This window comes from Oncorhynchus nerka, linkage group LG16, assembly GCF_034236695.1.
Source record: "Oncorhynchus nerka isolate Pitt River linkage group LG16, Oner_Uvic_2.0, whole genome shotgun sequence".
In the NCBI taxonomy this organism is placed as follows: Eukaryota; Metazoa; Chordata; class Actinopteri; order Salmoniformes; family Salmonidae; genus Oncorhynchus; species Oncorhynchus nerka.
Window position 1 is genome coordinate 40,650,134 of NC_088411.1, and position 15,187 is coordinate 40,665,320.

The window sequence follows — 15,187 nt, forward strand, 5'->3', positions numbered from 1 at the left end:
TCTTTGATCCGACAGAGTTGGCTGTAGGGTAAACTGTTTTTCAAGAGAAGCGTGTGCCAACTATCAGCCCTCAACAAACTGTTAGGATCAGTAGGTTTCCTGTAAAGATCAGTGTACAGAACGTTATCCTCACACGAAATCAAAAGATCAAGGAAATTGATTTGACGTGTGTCAGACTGCATAGTAAATCTCAGGTGCTCAGAACAAGAGTTAAGAAAAGCATGGGAACGCCCTGGAGCTGTTTTGCATCACCCCTCCATAGAACAAAAATATCATTAATGTACCGTTTCCATATAAGAATGTTAGGTAATCATTTTTTATTATTGTATCAATGATGCTTTTTGTATGTTTTGTTTTGTGGCCTGTAAATCAACCAATGACATCAAGCCACACCCAGCCATGATTACAGACACCTGTTGTGTCCTTCCAAACTATATAAATGAGTGACCCGTGGTGTTTGTCATTATACATCGGATCTCCTCGAGTGTTGCTCTCTTATTGGTTAGCTAAACTAGCAAGCCTGTGTATTTGGTTACCACGGCAACTACTGGAGCTATCTAGTCAACTTTGCTAGCTGGCTACTCCAGGGGACGTTGGAACACATTTCTACCAGCAAATGTGTTCAATTATAGCCATGATATTGTAATGAAACCGGCAGGGAGCATGTCTCGAACCCTCGACCTTCTAGCCCCAAGTCCACATCGACTGTGCCGCAAAAGCTCGAGCGGCAGAGTCGATATCCGAGCTTGTAAACCCAGGGTCGTTACACTATGAAAGGGGATAATCAACTCGGGGCTCTCTGTGTTCTCTGAAAAATAATGCAACTCTGTGGAAGGTCACACCTACCTTCCACGTAGTTCATTATTTTCCGTAAAACGCATAGCTCCTCGTAGATTATACATAATCAGCATATTAGTAGTAATAATTTGTTGTTGGTTAGGATGGAGAGTATGTGTATTATTGCAGTGACGAGGGGAATTACAGAAAGTGTCTGTCTGTCCACTATCATTATTATATTTCTAAGGAAGTAGGTAAAGAGCACAGTCGAGTCTCAGTTCTTGATAAGTTAGGCTAGTCACTGTGGATCTAGGGCAAAGAGAGATGGGGAGCTCAACATCGAGGTAAGGACAGTTGAAGAGAGAAGAAACCTCTGTGAGTGGGGGTCAGAGGGGCCCACACATCATTTGAATGTGTCGTTTTTAGGTTACCTACCGTCTCACAAAATTGTTGTTTTGTTATAATAGGTAATTTTAGGTAAGCTACTGCGTCTTTTCCATGTTATGTCTTCATCGTCTCACGTCATTTTGTTTGAATGTGTCTGTTTCAGGTTACCTTCTCACGAGGCAGGAAGGACAAGCTGGCTCCCCAGAGAAGCCTCTGTCAGATCTGGGTCGCTTATCCTACCTGGCATATTGGAAAAGTGTCATGGTGGAGTACCTCTATAAGCAGCCAGATAAACACATCAGCATTAAAGGAATAAGCAAGGCCACTGGGATGTGCCCACATGACATTACTGCTACTCTCCAAAACCTCTGCATGATTGACAGACAGGACGGCAGGTCAGTCTTAAGTCACACACTTGCTCTGTGTGTGTGTCTCTGTCTGTTTTTGTGTCTGTCTGTTTTGTGTCTGTCTGTCTGTTGTGTCTGTCTGTCTGTTTGTGTGTCTGTCTGTTTGTGTGTCTGTCTGTTTTGTGTGTCTGTCTGTTTTGTGTGTCTGTCTGTTTGTGTGTCTGTCTGTCTGTCCTATCTGTCTGCATGTGTTCCCTCCTTTCTGACACCTGTCTGCCCGACATCTGTCTGTCGGTTGTTTTGAACATGGTCTCCATTAATGCAGCAAAATGTTGACAGAGTCTGGTCAAGTGACAGACCGACAGAAGAGCACCTGCTGCTAATCCATCATGAGAATCCTCTGTTTCAGCTTTATTAACGGATGCCATGCATCATGGATTTATTCTCACACAGATGGTCTTTTTGTTATTGGTTTACTGTTTTAAGCACTTTGACAGTACTTACTGACAATTTCTAATGTAAAAAAATATATATTGTTTGATTATTTGGTGTATGCTTTCTGTCTAGGTTTGAGGTGATCAGAATAGATTGATTGATCGATCTTGTTGATTATTACTCTAGGTTTGTTGTGATCAGAAGATATGGATTGATGTTCAGTTGTATAACTAAAACATATTTTTGAAAGCTGGTGCTTTTTGACATAGTTTATGATTGCTCCTCTCTAGGTTTGTGGTAATCAGAATAGATTGATTGATTGATCGATCTTGTTGATTATTGCTCTAGGTTTGTGGTAATCGGAATAGATTGATTGATCGATCTTGTTGATTATTACTCTAGGTTTGAGGTAATCAGAATAGATTGATTGATTGATCGATCTTGTTGATTATTACTCTAGGTTTGTGGTAATCGGAATAGATTGATTGATTGATCTTGTTGATTATTGCTCTAGGTTTGTGGTAATCGGAATAGATTGATTGATTGATCTTGTCCTGTAGGTTTTCAGTCCAGCCCTCTTCCTGGAGATCTACTGTCCTGTAGGTTTTCAGTCCAACCCTCTTCCTGGAGATCTACTGTCCTGTAGGGTTTTCCTGGAGATCTACCAAGTCCCCTCTTCCTGGAGATCTACTGTCCTGTAGGTTTTCAGTCCAACCCTTCTTCCTGTAGGTTTTCAGTCCAACCCTCTTCCTGGAGATCTACTGTCCTGTAGGTCATCAGTCCAACCCTAATTTAGCATTTCTTATTCAGCTAGATAAGGTCTTGTTGAGCAGCTAATTAGTAGAATCGGGTGTGTTAAATTAGGGTTGAACTGAAAACCCTCAGGACGGTAGATCTCCAGGAAGAGGGTTGGACTGAAAACCCACAGGACCTTAGCTCTCCAGAAAGAGGGTTGGACTGCCCTGATGTAGTGAATCAGTATAGATTGATTGATTTTATCTTGTTGATTTATTACTCTAGGTTTGTGGTGATCCGAAGAGAGCGATTGATCCAGAGACACATGGAGAAGCTGCGAGTCACCCCCAGGCTGAACCAGGTCGACCCTGACGCCCTGCACTGGACCCCCGCTGTGGCCCTCAACTCTGTCCTGTCTGAGGAGGAGAGAGAGGCTGAGATGGATGTAAGTCTCGTAAAGACGCACACCACATCTACACAGTGTTATTCCACTGTGCTCCTCAAGAGCCAATGGGTATGCAGTGTTTTTGTTGTTTCAGCTCATCACTAAAACCCCGGTCAAACAATCAACTAATCACGGTCTTCAGTCTGGTCCAGTCTAGAACATGATTAGGTAAATTAGGTGTTTGTGCTGGGGTGGTACAAAACCCTGCACACCCAGTATCTCTGCTCTAGTTCTATAGGCTTAGTCAGTAGCCAGTATCTTCAGCTGAGGCTGCGTGATCATTCCACCACCCCCCCCCCTTACAGTCTGTTAAATGTATTGTTTGGTTAGCTTTCAGAGTTCAAACCAAGGACACTAATGGGTCAAAGCCTGTTCACTGTCACTAGACATTTAATGTGGTGCAAAATTGCCCCAAATCAGTTCACTACATAATTAATAGTACTAAATATTCCATGACATGCAATCTCTCCATGGTTGCTTAACAGCAAATTCTTCCTCTGCTTTGACACACACACACACACACACACACACACACACACACCCAATCAACAAGAAGAGGCATTCTAGTCACGTCATCATCATGGTGATTGAAATGTCCTGATGTTAATTCAGATTGTGTTTGTTTGCCACACGTATAGTGACAGCAGGTACAGCAGGATTCAATATCAAAGCCCTACCCAACAGGTACAGGAGGATTCAATATCAAAGCCCTACCCAACAGGTACAGGATTCAATATCAAAGCCCTACCCAACAGGTACAGCAGGATTCAATATCAAAGCCCTACCCAACAGGTACAGGATTCAATATCAAAGCCCTACCCAACAGGTACAGGAGGATTCAATATCAAAGCCCTACCCAACAGGTACAGCAGGATTCAATATCAAAGCCCTACCCAACAGGTACAGGATTCAATATCAAAGCCCTACCCAACAGGTACAGGAGGATTCAATATCAAAGCCCTACCCAACAGGTACAGGATTCAATATCAAAGCCCTACCCAACAGGTACAGCAGGATTCAATATCAAAGCCCTACCCAACAGGTACAGGATTCAATATCAAAGCCCTACCCAACAGGTACAGGATTCAATATCAAAGCCCTACCCAACAGGTACAGGATTCAATATCAAAGCCCTACCCAACAGGTACAGGATTCAATATCAAAGCCCTACCCAACAGGTACAGGATTCAATATCAAAGCCCTACCCAACAGGTACAGGATTCAATATCAAAGCCCTACCCAACAGGTACAGGAGGATTCAATATCAAAGCCCTACCCAACAGGTACAGGAGGATTCAATATCAAAGCCCTACCCAACAGGTACAGGAGGATTCAATATCAAAGCCCTACCCAACAGGTACAGGATTCAATATCAAAGCCCTACCCAACAGGTACAGGAGGAAGCTCAATATCAAAAGCCCTACCCAACAGGTACAGGAGGATTCAATATCAAAGCCCTCGGAACAGCCTCAACAGGTACAGCATGGACTCTCAATATCAAAGCCGTACCCAACAGGGATGCAGGATTCAATATCAAAGCCCTACCCAACAGGTACAGGAGGATTCAATATCAAAGCCCTACCCAACAGGTACAGGAGGATTCAATATCAAAGCCCTACCCAACAGGTACAGCAGGATTCAATATCAAAGCCCTACCCAACAGGTACAGGAGGATTCAATATCAAAGCCCTACCCAACAGGTACAGCTGGATTCAATATCAAAGCCCTACCCAACAGGTACAGCAGGATTCAATATCAAAGCCCTACCCAACAGGTACAGGAGGATTCCTATATCAACGTATACCTGATAATACAATTCCAATTTTTAAAAGTATCAGAAATTATAGGGGAAGCTAAACACTGAGTGTACAAAACATTAGGAACAGCTTCCTAATATTGAGTTGCAACCCCTTTTGTCCTCGGAACAGCCTCAATTCGTCGGGGCATGGACTCTGCAAACTTTCAAAAGAGTTCCACAGGGATGCTGGCCCATTTTGCTCCAATGCTTCCCACAGTTGTGTCAAGTTGGTTGAATGTCCTTTGGGTGGTGGACCGTTCTTACTTGATACACAACTGTTGAGCATTAAAAAAAACAGCAGCGTTGTAGTTCTTGACACATTCAAACATTATATGTTGTGACTTAGTATGTTAAGATGTGTGTGTGTGTGTGAGGGTGTGTGTGTCTTGTGTGTGTGTGTGTGCCTCTTTTTGGGCCTGACAGTACAGCAGATAAAATAATCAACTAATCATGTGCTGTGGAGACTGTTGTGCAACAGAACAACTTGTTCTATTGTCAGTGGTCAAGTCTAAGGCAGACTTACTTGCGTACGCGTGTCTGTTTATTTCCCCTTACGGATGAGGATGTTGAGTCTCTGCCTGCCTGTGTGTTTCTCCGAGATGGTAATAATGTCTGTTGATCTGGGTGTTCATTTCAGGCTGAGCGACTTAAGGAGCAGGCTAGTTGTTGGGAGAAGGAGGAGAGAGAGGTGGTCTACCTGATGACTCACCCTCGTCCTCCCACTAAGGTCTACAGTAAGAAGCCCTACAGAACCTACCAGCGTCGCCCCGCCGCCGGAGAACAAGGCTTGCGTGTCTCTGAGGAGTGCAGTGAGGACGATGAGGATGGTTTTGATTGGTCGCTACCCATCCTAGCAAAGGCCCACACCGTACTTGGAGTCAAGAGAAAGGTGACCACTAGAAATGTGTTGTTTGTCACATTGCTGCAATTGCAGGGTCAGGTGACTACTGTTGTCCCGTAGGATTGGCTGATTGTTTTTCCATCCCTATGTCAAGACTACAAAGGAAATGAATGGGATGTTGTGCAATAGTTTCATAAATTAGATTGTTTTCAATCATTATATATTGTGACTTAGTATGTTAAGATGGGTTGTCTACAAACTAAGAGAGAGGGATGTGGTGAATCCTCTTGACTGCAGTGAAATGTTGAGCCTCTTTTTGGGCCTGACAGTACAGCAGATAAACAGTAGATAACCAGATTTCTCTGGTGCTGTGGAGACTGTTTTCTAGCATTCATACAAACGGAACCTTGTTCTCTTGTCACTGATGGAAAAAGTACCCAATTGTAATACTTGAGTATGCAGTAGGGATGACCAGGGATGTTCTCTGTTTAGTGAGTCTGCCAGATCAGATGCAGTAGGGATGACCAGGGATGTTCTCTGTTTAGTGAGTCCGCCAGATCAGATGCAGTAGGGATGACCAGGGGGATGTTCTCTGTTTAGTGAGTCCGCCAGATCAGATGCAGTAGGGATGACCAGGGATGTTCTCTGTTTAGTGAGTCCGCCAGATCAGATGCAGTAGGGATGACCAGGGATGTTCTCTGTTTAGTGAGTCCGCCAGATCAGATGCAGTAGGGATGACCAGGGATGTTCTCTGTTTAGTGAGTCTGCCAGATCAGATGCAGTAGGGATGACCAGGGATGTTCTCTGTTTAGTGAGTCCGCCAGATCAGATGCAGTAGGGATGACCAGGGATGTTCTCTTTAAGTGCCTGAATTTAAAAAATTTAATAAAAAATCTGGCCTGCTCAGCATTTCACATTTTTGGCTGTGAGGGAAAACTTAGAGTAAAAGTACGTTATTTTATTTATAAATATTGAAGTACATATACCTTGTTCCCAAAAAAACACCTTAAGTAGTACTTTAAAGTATATTTACTTAAGTACTTTACACCACTGTTCTATTGTGAGTGGTCTAGTCTAAGGCAGACAGACTGAACCTTGTTCTATTGTCAGGGGTCATGGCAGACAGACTGAACCTTGTTCTAGTGTCAGTGGTCAAGGCAGACAGACTGAACCTTGTTCTATTGTCAGTAGTCATGGCAGACAGACTGAACCTTGTTCTATTGTCAGGGGTCATGGCAGACAGACTGAACCTTGTTCTATTGTCAGTAGTCATGGCAGACAGACTGAACCTTGTTCTATTGTCAGTAGTCATGGCAGACAGACTGAACCTTGTTCTATTGTCAGGGGTCATGGCAGACAGACTGAACCTTGTTCTATTGTCAGTAGTCATGGCAGACAGACTGAACCTTGTTTTATTGTCAGGGGTCATGGCAGACAGACTGAACCTTGTTCTAGTGTCAGTGGTCAAGGCAGACAGACTGAACCTTGTTCTATTGTCAGTAGTCATGGCAGACAGGCTGAACCTTGTTCTATTGTCAGGGGTCATGGCAGACAGACTGAACCTTGTTCTATTGTCAGTGGTCATGGCAGACAGACTGAACCTTGTTCTATTGTCAGTAGTCATGGCAGACAGACTGAACCTTGTTCTATTGTCAGGGGTCATGGCAGACAGACTGAACCTTGTTCTATTGTCAGTAGTCATGGCAGACAGACTGAACCTTGTTCTATTGTCAGTAGTCATGGCAGACAGACTGAACCTTGTTCTATTGTCAGGGGTCATGGCAGACAGACTGAACCTTGTTCTATTGTCAGTGGTCAAGTCTAATTTAAACCCCTCCAATGTTGTTTTAACATCTGTGTTGTCTATAGGCAACTGTCCCCTTGTGGTGAAGATAATAATACACCAGATTGTGTTTCCCAACCCTGGTCCTCCAGTACCCCTCAACACCCCCCACCCCCCCCTGACAGACCAACAGTGCAGGGTTGGGCTGTTGAGGGGTACTGGAGTATCAGGGTTGGTCTGTTGAGGGGGTACTGGAGGACCAGGGTTGGTCTGTCCGGGGTTACTGGAGGACCAGGGTTGGTCTGTTGAGGGTGTACTGGAGGACCAGGGTTGGTCTGTTGAGGGTGTACTGGAGGACCAGGGTTGGTCTGTTGAGGGTGTACTGGAGGACCAGGGTTGGTCTGTTGAGGGTGTACTGGAGGACCAGGGTTGGTCTGTTGAGGGGGTACTGGAGGACCAGGGTTGGTCTGTTGAGGGGGTACTGGAGGACCAGGGTTGGTCTGTTGAGGGGGTACTGGAGGACCAGGGTTGGTCTGTTGGGGGTACTGGAGGACCAGGGTTGGTCTGTCGGGGGGGTACTGGAGGACCAGGGTTGGTCTGTTGAGGGGGTACTGGAGGACCAGGGTTGGTCTGTTGAGGGTGTACTGGAGGACCAGGGTTGGTCTGTCGGGGAACTGGAGGACCAGGGTTGGTCTGTCGGGGGTACTGGAGGACCAGGGTTGGTCTGTTGAGGGGTACTGGAGGACCAGGGTTGGTCTGTGGAGGGGGTACTGGAGGACCAGGGTTGGTCTGTCGGGGGTACTGGAGGACCAGGGTTGGTCTGTCGGGGGGGTACTGGAGGACCAGGGTTGGTCTGTCGGGGGGTACTGGAGGACCAGGGTTGGTCTGTCGGGGGTACTGGAGGACCAGGGTTGGTCTGTCGGGGGTACTGGAGGACCAGGGTTGGTCTGTCGGGGGTACTGGAGGACCAGTGTTGGTCTGTGGGGGGTACTGGAGGACCAGGGTTGGTCTGTCGGGGGGGTACTGGAGGACCAGGGTTGGTCCGTCGGGGGGGTACTGGAGGACCAGTGTTGGTCTGTCGGGGGGGTACTGGAGGACCAGGGTTGGTCTGTCGGGGGGGTACTGGAGGACCAGGGTTGGTCTGTTGTGATACGAGATGATATGTAGCAAGAGGCCTGTGATCCGAGTTAACTCTGCCGGTCTCATTTGGGGTTCTCAACCAGGCAGCCTTCATCTGTGGGAATGAGTTGCTCAAGCGTTGAGGCTCACATCGTGTGCTTGGAGCATATTGCGTTCAGAACAAGAATTTAGGATGAGGTTCTCCCTTCAGACATTTAACCAGAGTCTTCAGTATCGCCCTCTCTGTAGCTAGTAAATTTCAGAAAGAGTTTAGAGGAAGTTATGTTGAACATTTGATCTGTTTGCCTGTCTTGGAGAGCAGTTGTGCTCAGAAAGTACTTTTTTCAGTCCATTCCTAGGATTAATCTTTGTCCAGGAAAGGTTGTGTTTGACGTTTGATCTGTGTGTTCCAGAGAGATGAGAGAGCTCTGGTCCTCAAGAAGAGAGGTCAGGAGAGGAGAGGGATAAGTAGCAGTGTGACAACTGAGACCATCTCGGAGACGACGGAGGTTCTGAAGGAACCGTTTGCCAACTCGTCGGACGAGAGGCCCCTGTTGGAGAGGACCTGCAGGGTGGGAGAGACGGAAGAGGAGCTGCTTAGGAAACCAGTAAAGAGACGCAGAGGTCGTCCACGACTAGAGAAAAACATGTACAGAGACAATCACTGGAACGAAGGTAACTACATCTTTCAGATGTTTTTTTAAGCTTCATTACTGTGTATACTGACCGTGTACATTTTAAAATGTGAACATAATTCACACAACACCAATTTTCTCATCACTGATGACGCTTTCTCTTTCTACATTCTAGGGGCCGGTGTGCTAGTGAAGAAACCGGGCAGACCTCGAGCAGTAAAGCGCAAGAAGGGCTGGCCCAAAGGAGTGAAACGGGGGCCTCCAAAATGGCGTCTGAAGAAGGAGAGGAAGATGGGATTCAAGCTGAACCTGTACACACCCCCGGAGACGCCGCTGGAGGCCGAGGAGCCCCACATCCAGGCCGAAGAGCCAAAGGAGGAGCTGGACCAGGCCTCTCCCATCACGGAGGCAGGGTTAGAGCCCGGCAGAGGCTTGGCCAGCCGGGAGATGGACAAGAAGCTAGCCCTGGAGCCTTCAGAGCCCCAAAGTCCCATGGAGGAAGAGCACTCCCCTGGGTTGTCTCCTGTGACTTCTCCCATGGCCTGTTCTCTGGTAGCCTCCCCTATAGCCTCTAGAGCTAGCTCCCCCATCTGCTCCCCCATCTGCTCCCCCATCTGCTCCCCCAGTCGTGACAACAGTCAGGAGGTGTCAGAGCCACCAGAGGATGACCCACAGGACAAGGAGCACGGGGCCTCTCCATCCCCCTCTATGTCTCCACCCAAAGAGCTGAAACACAGCACTGAACAATCAGCTGAGGAGGAAGAGGCCACGCACCTGGATGCGGACGATGAAGACGAAAGTCACATTGAGTCGACAGCAGAGCTAGAGAAACACGAAGACGTGCAGCAGCTGGAGCCAGGACCTTGTAAAGAGCCTCCTAAAGCCCAGTCCTACATCACACCGGCTTTTCTCCATCTGAACCGTGAGGATTCTGAACAATGTCAGGAGGAGGAGTCCATAGTCGTGGCTTATAGGTGCGAGCAGCCTGCCAACACCGGAGAAGAGAGAAGCAAACATATCCAGGAACAGGCACCTACAACATCAGCAGCAGTAGCTGTAGTCTCTGACCACCCTGTTGACTCAGAGAGCAGCAGTCTGGAGGCTCCTCACCAGCCACAGCAGACACAGAACGCTAGAGAGACGCTTGGAGCGCTGAGTCCTGCTGTCGTACTAAGAGACAGAGAGGAGAACAGAGAGGAGATGGATCCCCCGGTGTACCCTGAGCCTGATGTGGACCAGGAGACGGCCCAGGCCGTACAGAGCCTCACCCAGGAGACGGCCCAGGCCGTACAGAGCCTCACCCAGGAGACGGACCAGGCCGTACAGAGCCTCACCCAGGAGACGGCCCAGGCCGTACAGAGCCTCACCCAGGAGACGGAGCGCGACCCAGAGACAGATAGCGTCAGCAGTGTTTTCCACCAGGACTGTGTGGAGAGAGAGACCCAGGAGGCATGCCGGAGCCTACAGACTTACACCCACCACGTGACCCCCCAGAGTCCCCCTCACACCCTAACTTCACTGGATGAAGGCTGCCCCCAGTCTGACCACAGCAGCCCCCTGTCCTCGGCCCACTCACACCCCAGCCAGTCAGTGCGCTCCGTCAGCAGTCCGGCTGTGTCCATCCTGGAGAGTAGTGGAGGCAGCGTTCCGGCTGTGTCCACCCTGGAGAGTAGTGGAGGCAGCGTTCCGGCTGTGTCCACCCTGGAGAGTAGTGGAGGCAGCGTTCCGGCTGTGTCCACCCTGGAGAGTAGTGGAGGCAGCGTTCCGGCTGTGTCCATCCTGGAGAGTAGTGGAGGCAGCGTTCCGGCTGTGTCCACCCTGGAGAGTAGTGGAGGCAGCGTTCCGGCTGTGTCCATCCTGGAGAGTAGTGGAGGCTACACCCAGATTAGCCCAGACCACGCCTCCATCTCTGTCCCCTCCTCCCTACACAACATGGCAACCAGCCCCATGATGGATGTGCCGTCAGTGTCAGACCACTCGTCCCAGCAGGTGGTGGACAGCGGCTTCAGTGACCTGGGCTCCATCGAGAGCACCACAGAGAACTACGAGAACCCCAGCTCCTATGACTCCACTCTGGGGGGCAGCATCTGCGGTGGGGCCGGGGGTCCCTCTCAGAACAGCTGCTCCTACGGGCCCCTCCCCCCTAGCGGCCTGGCGCAGAGCAGCTGTGCCGTCAACCCTGGCAGCTGTGGTATGATTCAGCAGAATAACCTGAGCTCCCCACAGCACTGCAACGTCAAGTCACCACAGGGCTGTGTGGGAGTGGTGGAGAGACCACCGAGTCACAGCCAACACAGTCACAGCCAACACAGTCACAGTCATACAATCCCACACAACCCCTATGGCCATACTAGGCACACAATCACTCCACACAGTCTGCCTCACGGTGCGCCACACAATCAACACAGCCAGCTAACGCAACACAACCCATACACACACCCTGCACACAGCCAGCTACATAGTGTACGACACAATCAGCTCAGCCAGCACGGTCAACACACCCTTCACACTCAACACGGCACCAGCCAGCACAGCCACTGTCAACAGCAGACCATGGCACAGTGTGTCATTCCCACCAACTTCACAGTGCCCATGCAGCTAGCTGACAGCCCAGATTCAGGCAGCTCCAACCTGAGCAGCTTCTACGACAGGATGAACCAGGAGGGCTATAGCAGCGGTCATTACTCCCAGCCCTCGGCCACCTTCAGCCTGGCCAAACTACAACAGTTGACCAACACCCTGATCGACCACCCTCATTCGCTGCCTTTCAACCACCCTCATTCAGCCTCCCATCCCCACCCCCATCCCCACTCAACCTCCCACCCCCACTCAGCCTCCCACCCCCACTCAGCCTCCCACCTCCACTCAGCCTCCCACCCCCACTCAGCCTCCCACCTCCACTCAGCCTCCCACCTCCACTCAGCCTCCCACCTCCACTCAGCCTCCCACCTCCACTCAGCCTCCCACCTCCACTCAGCCTCCCACCCCCACTCAGCCTCCCACCCCCACTCAGCCTCCCACCCCCAATCAGCCTCCCACCTCAGCCTCCCACTCAGCCTCCCACCCCCACCCCCACTCAGCCTCCCACCTCCACTCAGCCTCCCACCCCCACTCAGCCTCCCACCTCCACTCAGCCTCCCACCCCACTCAGCCCCCCACCCCCACTCAGCCTCCCACCCCCACACCATCACATCCTATACAAACAGTGCCTCCCTGTCATCGCACTCTCAGCACTCTGGCCTGGTGTCTCTATCTCAGTCCCCACATCCCCATGTCCCCCACGGGGTCACTCCTCACCCTGGGGCCTCCCAGGTCCAAGTACAGGCCACCATGACACCCCCTCCGCCCTCCTCCCACCCCCTTAGCTCCCCTCAGATGATGCTGCAACGCAACGCCATGGGTATCCCCAACATCACCCCTTCCCAGAAGACTCTACAGGCTCAGATGGCCTCCGGGGGACACAAGGGCCCCACACACATCTCCATGCGCTCCAAGTCAGCGGCCCCTGGTCTCTCCGCCCACCAGCAGCAGATGTACAGCCATGCCCACGGGGCCCCCCAGACAGTCTCCATGCAGGCCCCCTCATCCCGGACACTTGCTGCCATGCCCAGGGGCATGAACATCATGCCCGCCTCCTACAACCACGCTGTGAACATGCCCACTGCCGCCGCCATCAACCACGCCATGAATGGCTACCGCGTCAACGGTGGTTACCCCGGCAGCCAGATGTCGAGTCAACAGATGGCTGCGGCCTACATGAACCAGTCGCCCGGGTCCCAGTACGCCTCTATGCAGATGGGCATGATGGGAACGCAACCATACCCACAACAGCCCATGCAGGCTCCGCCCCACGGCAACATGAGGTTCTCTTCAGCTGGTCACCATGGATACATGACCAACGCCGGACCGATGTCCAAGCAGACACTCAAAGGGCCTTTCATCAGACGGTAACCCACGGTTACTAACATAACAGTTAACTAACAGTTAACGAAACGATAACTACCGACAGACTGAATCAATCTGACTGGATGTTTAAATCACACAAATGTGCATTATTAATTATTATTCTTATTACTATTAGTCCCTGATGCACACATTTGGCCTTTTTGGTTGTTGATAATGTTTGTTTGTTGTAATTTTGTTAATAGTTGCTTAAAAACCAGCACTTGGAAAGAATGCATCAAGTTTGATCAACAAGCAAACTTTCTACAAAAAGCTACTATCTATGTCAAAGTATTTTTGTTCCTAACAGATGGGAAGCCTTACGTCATAAAGATGAACATTTATTTAATTAGTATTAGTTTCCCTGATCAGTCCGTAGGGCAGGCAGGGTAGGGGGCCGGGGGGGGGAGACGGGCGAGAGATTTCATCACCTGGAGGGAGAGCGTGAGTGTAGTTATGTAGCAGCCTCAAAACGAAGCCATCTAATGTGCCTGCTACAAACAGACTTAAACAAGTGGATATTCCTAGAACCTGTTCAGTGTACCTGTCTAACAGTGCTGACAATTAGTTTGTACTATACTCATGCCTTTGTATATTTAAATTATTGTAGTTATTTTGTAAAGTGACAATTAGCATGCATCGGTCTTCGGTCTCCATTAGTAACAGTGTTGTGCTTAATAGCAAGACATTTTAAAGACATTTTGGCCTTTTGTTAGGTTCCCCTCGCTTACAAAGCGGGGGAGAAAGATGAAACTATATTTTGTTAATTCTAATAATACTGTAAAAAAAACAAATGTGTCAACTTCTTTAATCCTGTTGTTCTGTACGGTTGAGAGGTTTTATTACCATATATGTATAATTCTGAAGTCTTTTCTAACAGATATCTTTGAGGCAGTGTTCTGTTTTATAATACAGGAGACTTCTGGCAAGATAAATAAGCATATTGCACCCCTCACTCTGATTTTGTTTTTAAATTTCAGAGGTGTACCAATGTCGAAAAGTGTTAACAAACAAATACAAATAAATAATAAAGAAATATAAATTTAGTCCAAAGTTGATATTTTACAATTTCTTTTAAAAAAGTTACATTTTCATTCCATCTGTAGATTTGTTTTCTATCTTGATAAAATGTTGGATTTATATTTTACAAAGTGTAGGAGAAGAGAGGATGTAAATATACCAAACTAAGCTAACAGATTGCATGTAAAAAGCCACTTGTGTTTTTGTTAATATTGCTCTTTTGTAGCCTTTGTATCTGTTCAGAACGACTGGTAGGGACAGTCACAGGGGGAGACCTGGCTATGTGCACAAACAATTGGACAGAATGACAGTCTTGTATTTATGACTTTTCTCCTTTGGCAGTCACTTATAAATGCTGTACATTTTAGCATAAAATAAATGATGATTGACCATGCACACGATTCTGCTCCTTTGACTTCCAACTGACTGAACTTCAAATTAATTGGGAGTTTTGAAGTTCAAAATGTACATAGACAGCAGTGTAAACTAAGGCAATGTCCTCTTTATTCCCAATAAAACTGTAGCATTTAGTTTAAATCTTACATTTAGAGTACAATTGGAGTACCTGATTCTACTACGGTACTGTACTCCAAGTGGTTTCCAAACTGTGGGGGGTGCCCCATGGGTCGGCAGGTGAGGGTGGGGGGGTCATGAACAGTGCTTGTGCCCATAGAAATAGACAAGGCGTGTGCATGTGGGATGTTCCCCAATGCTGGAATGGTATAGAACTCCTGCTCTACTCTACAACAGTACTCTACTAAAAAATGTATATATAAGTATTCTACAATCGTACTCTATTAAAAAAGATATATATAAGTATTCTACAACAGTACTCTACAATGGAGTTACTACAAATATATATATATATATTTATATATATATATATATATATATATATAAGTACTCTACAGCAGTACTCTACA

The 15,187-nt window shown here is 48.2% G+C and overlaps 1 protein-coding gene across 1 annotated transcript in view; it reads left to right on the forward strand.

Annotated features, from left to right (window-relative positions):
* The window catches only part of LOC115144460 (histone acetyltransferase KAT6B-like), a 92,327-nt gene extending 77,669 nt beyond the window's left edge, over positions 1-14,658 (forward strand). Inside the window, exons 13-18 of the mRNA XM_065002675.1 lie at positions 1,328-1,559; positions 2,967-3,126; positions 5,562-5,813; positions 9,081-9,342; positions 9,478-12,343; positions 12,446-14,658. Coding sequence (XP_064858747.1) covers positions 1,328-1,559; positions 2,967-3,126; positions 5,562-5,813; positions 9,081-9,342; positions 9,478-12,343; positions 12,446-13,253 — 4,580 coding nt within the window. The 3' untranslated portion in view covers positions 13,254-14,658. The remainder of the gene's footprint in view (positions 1-1,327; positions 1,560-2,966; positions 3,127-5,561; positions 5,814-9,080; positions 9,343-9,477; positions 12,344-12,445) is intronic.
* The last annotated feature ends 529 nt before the right edge of the window (positions 14,659-15,187 follow it).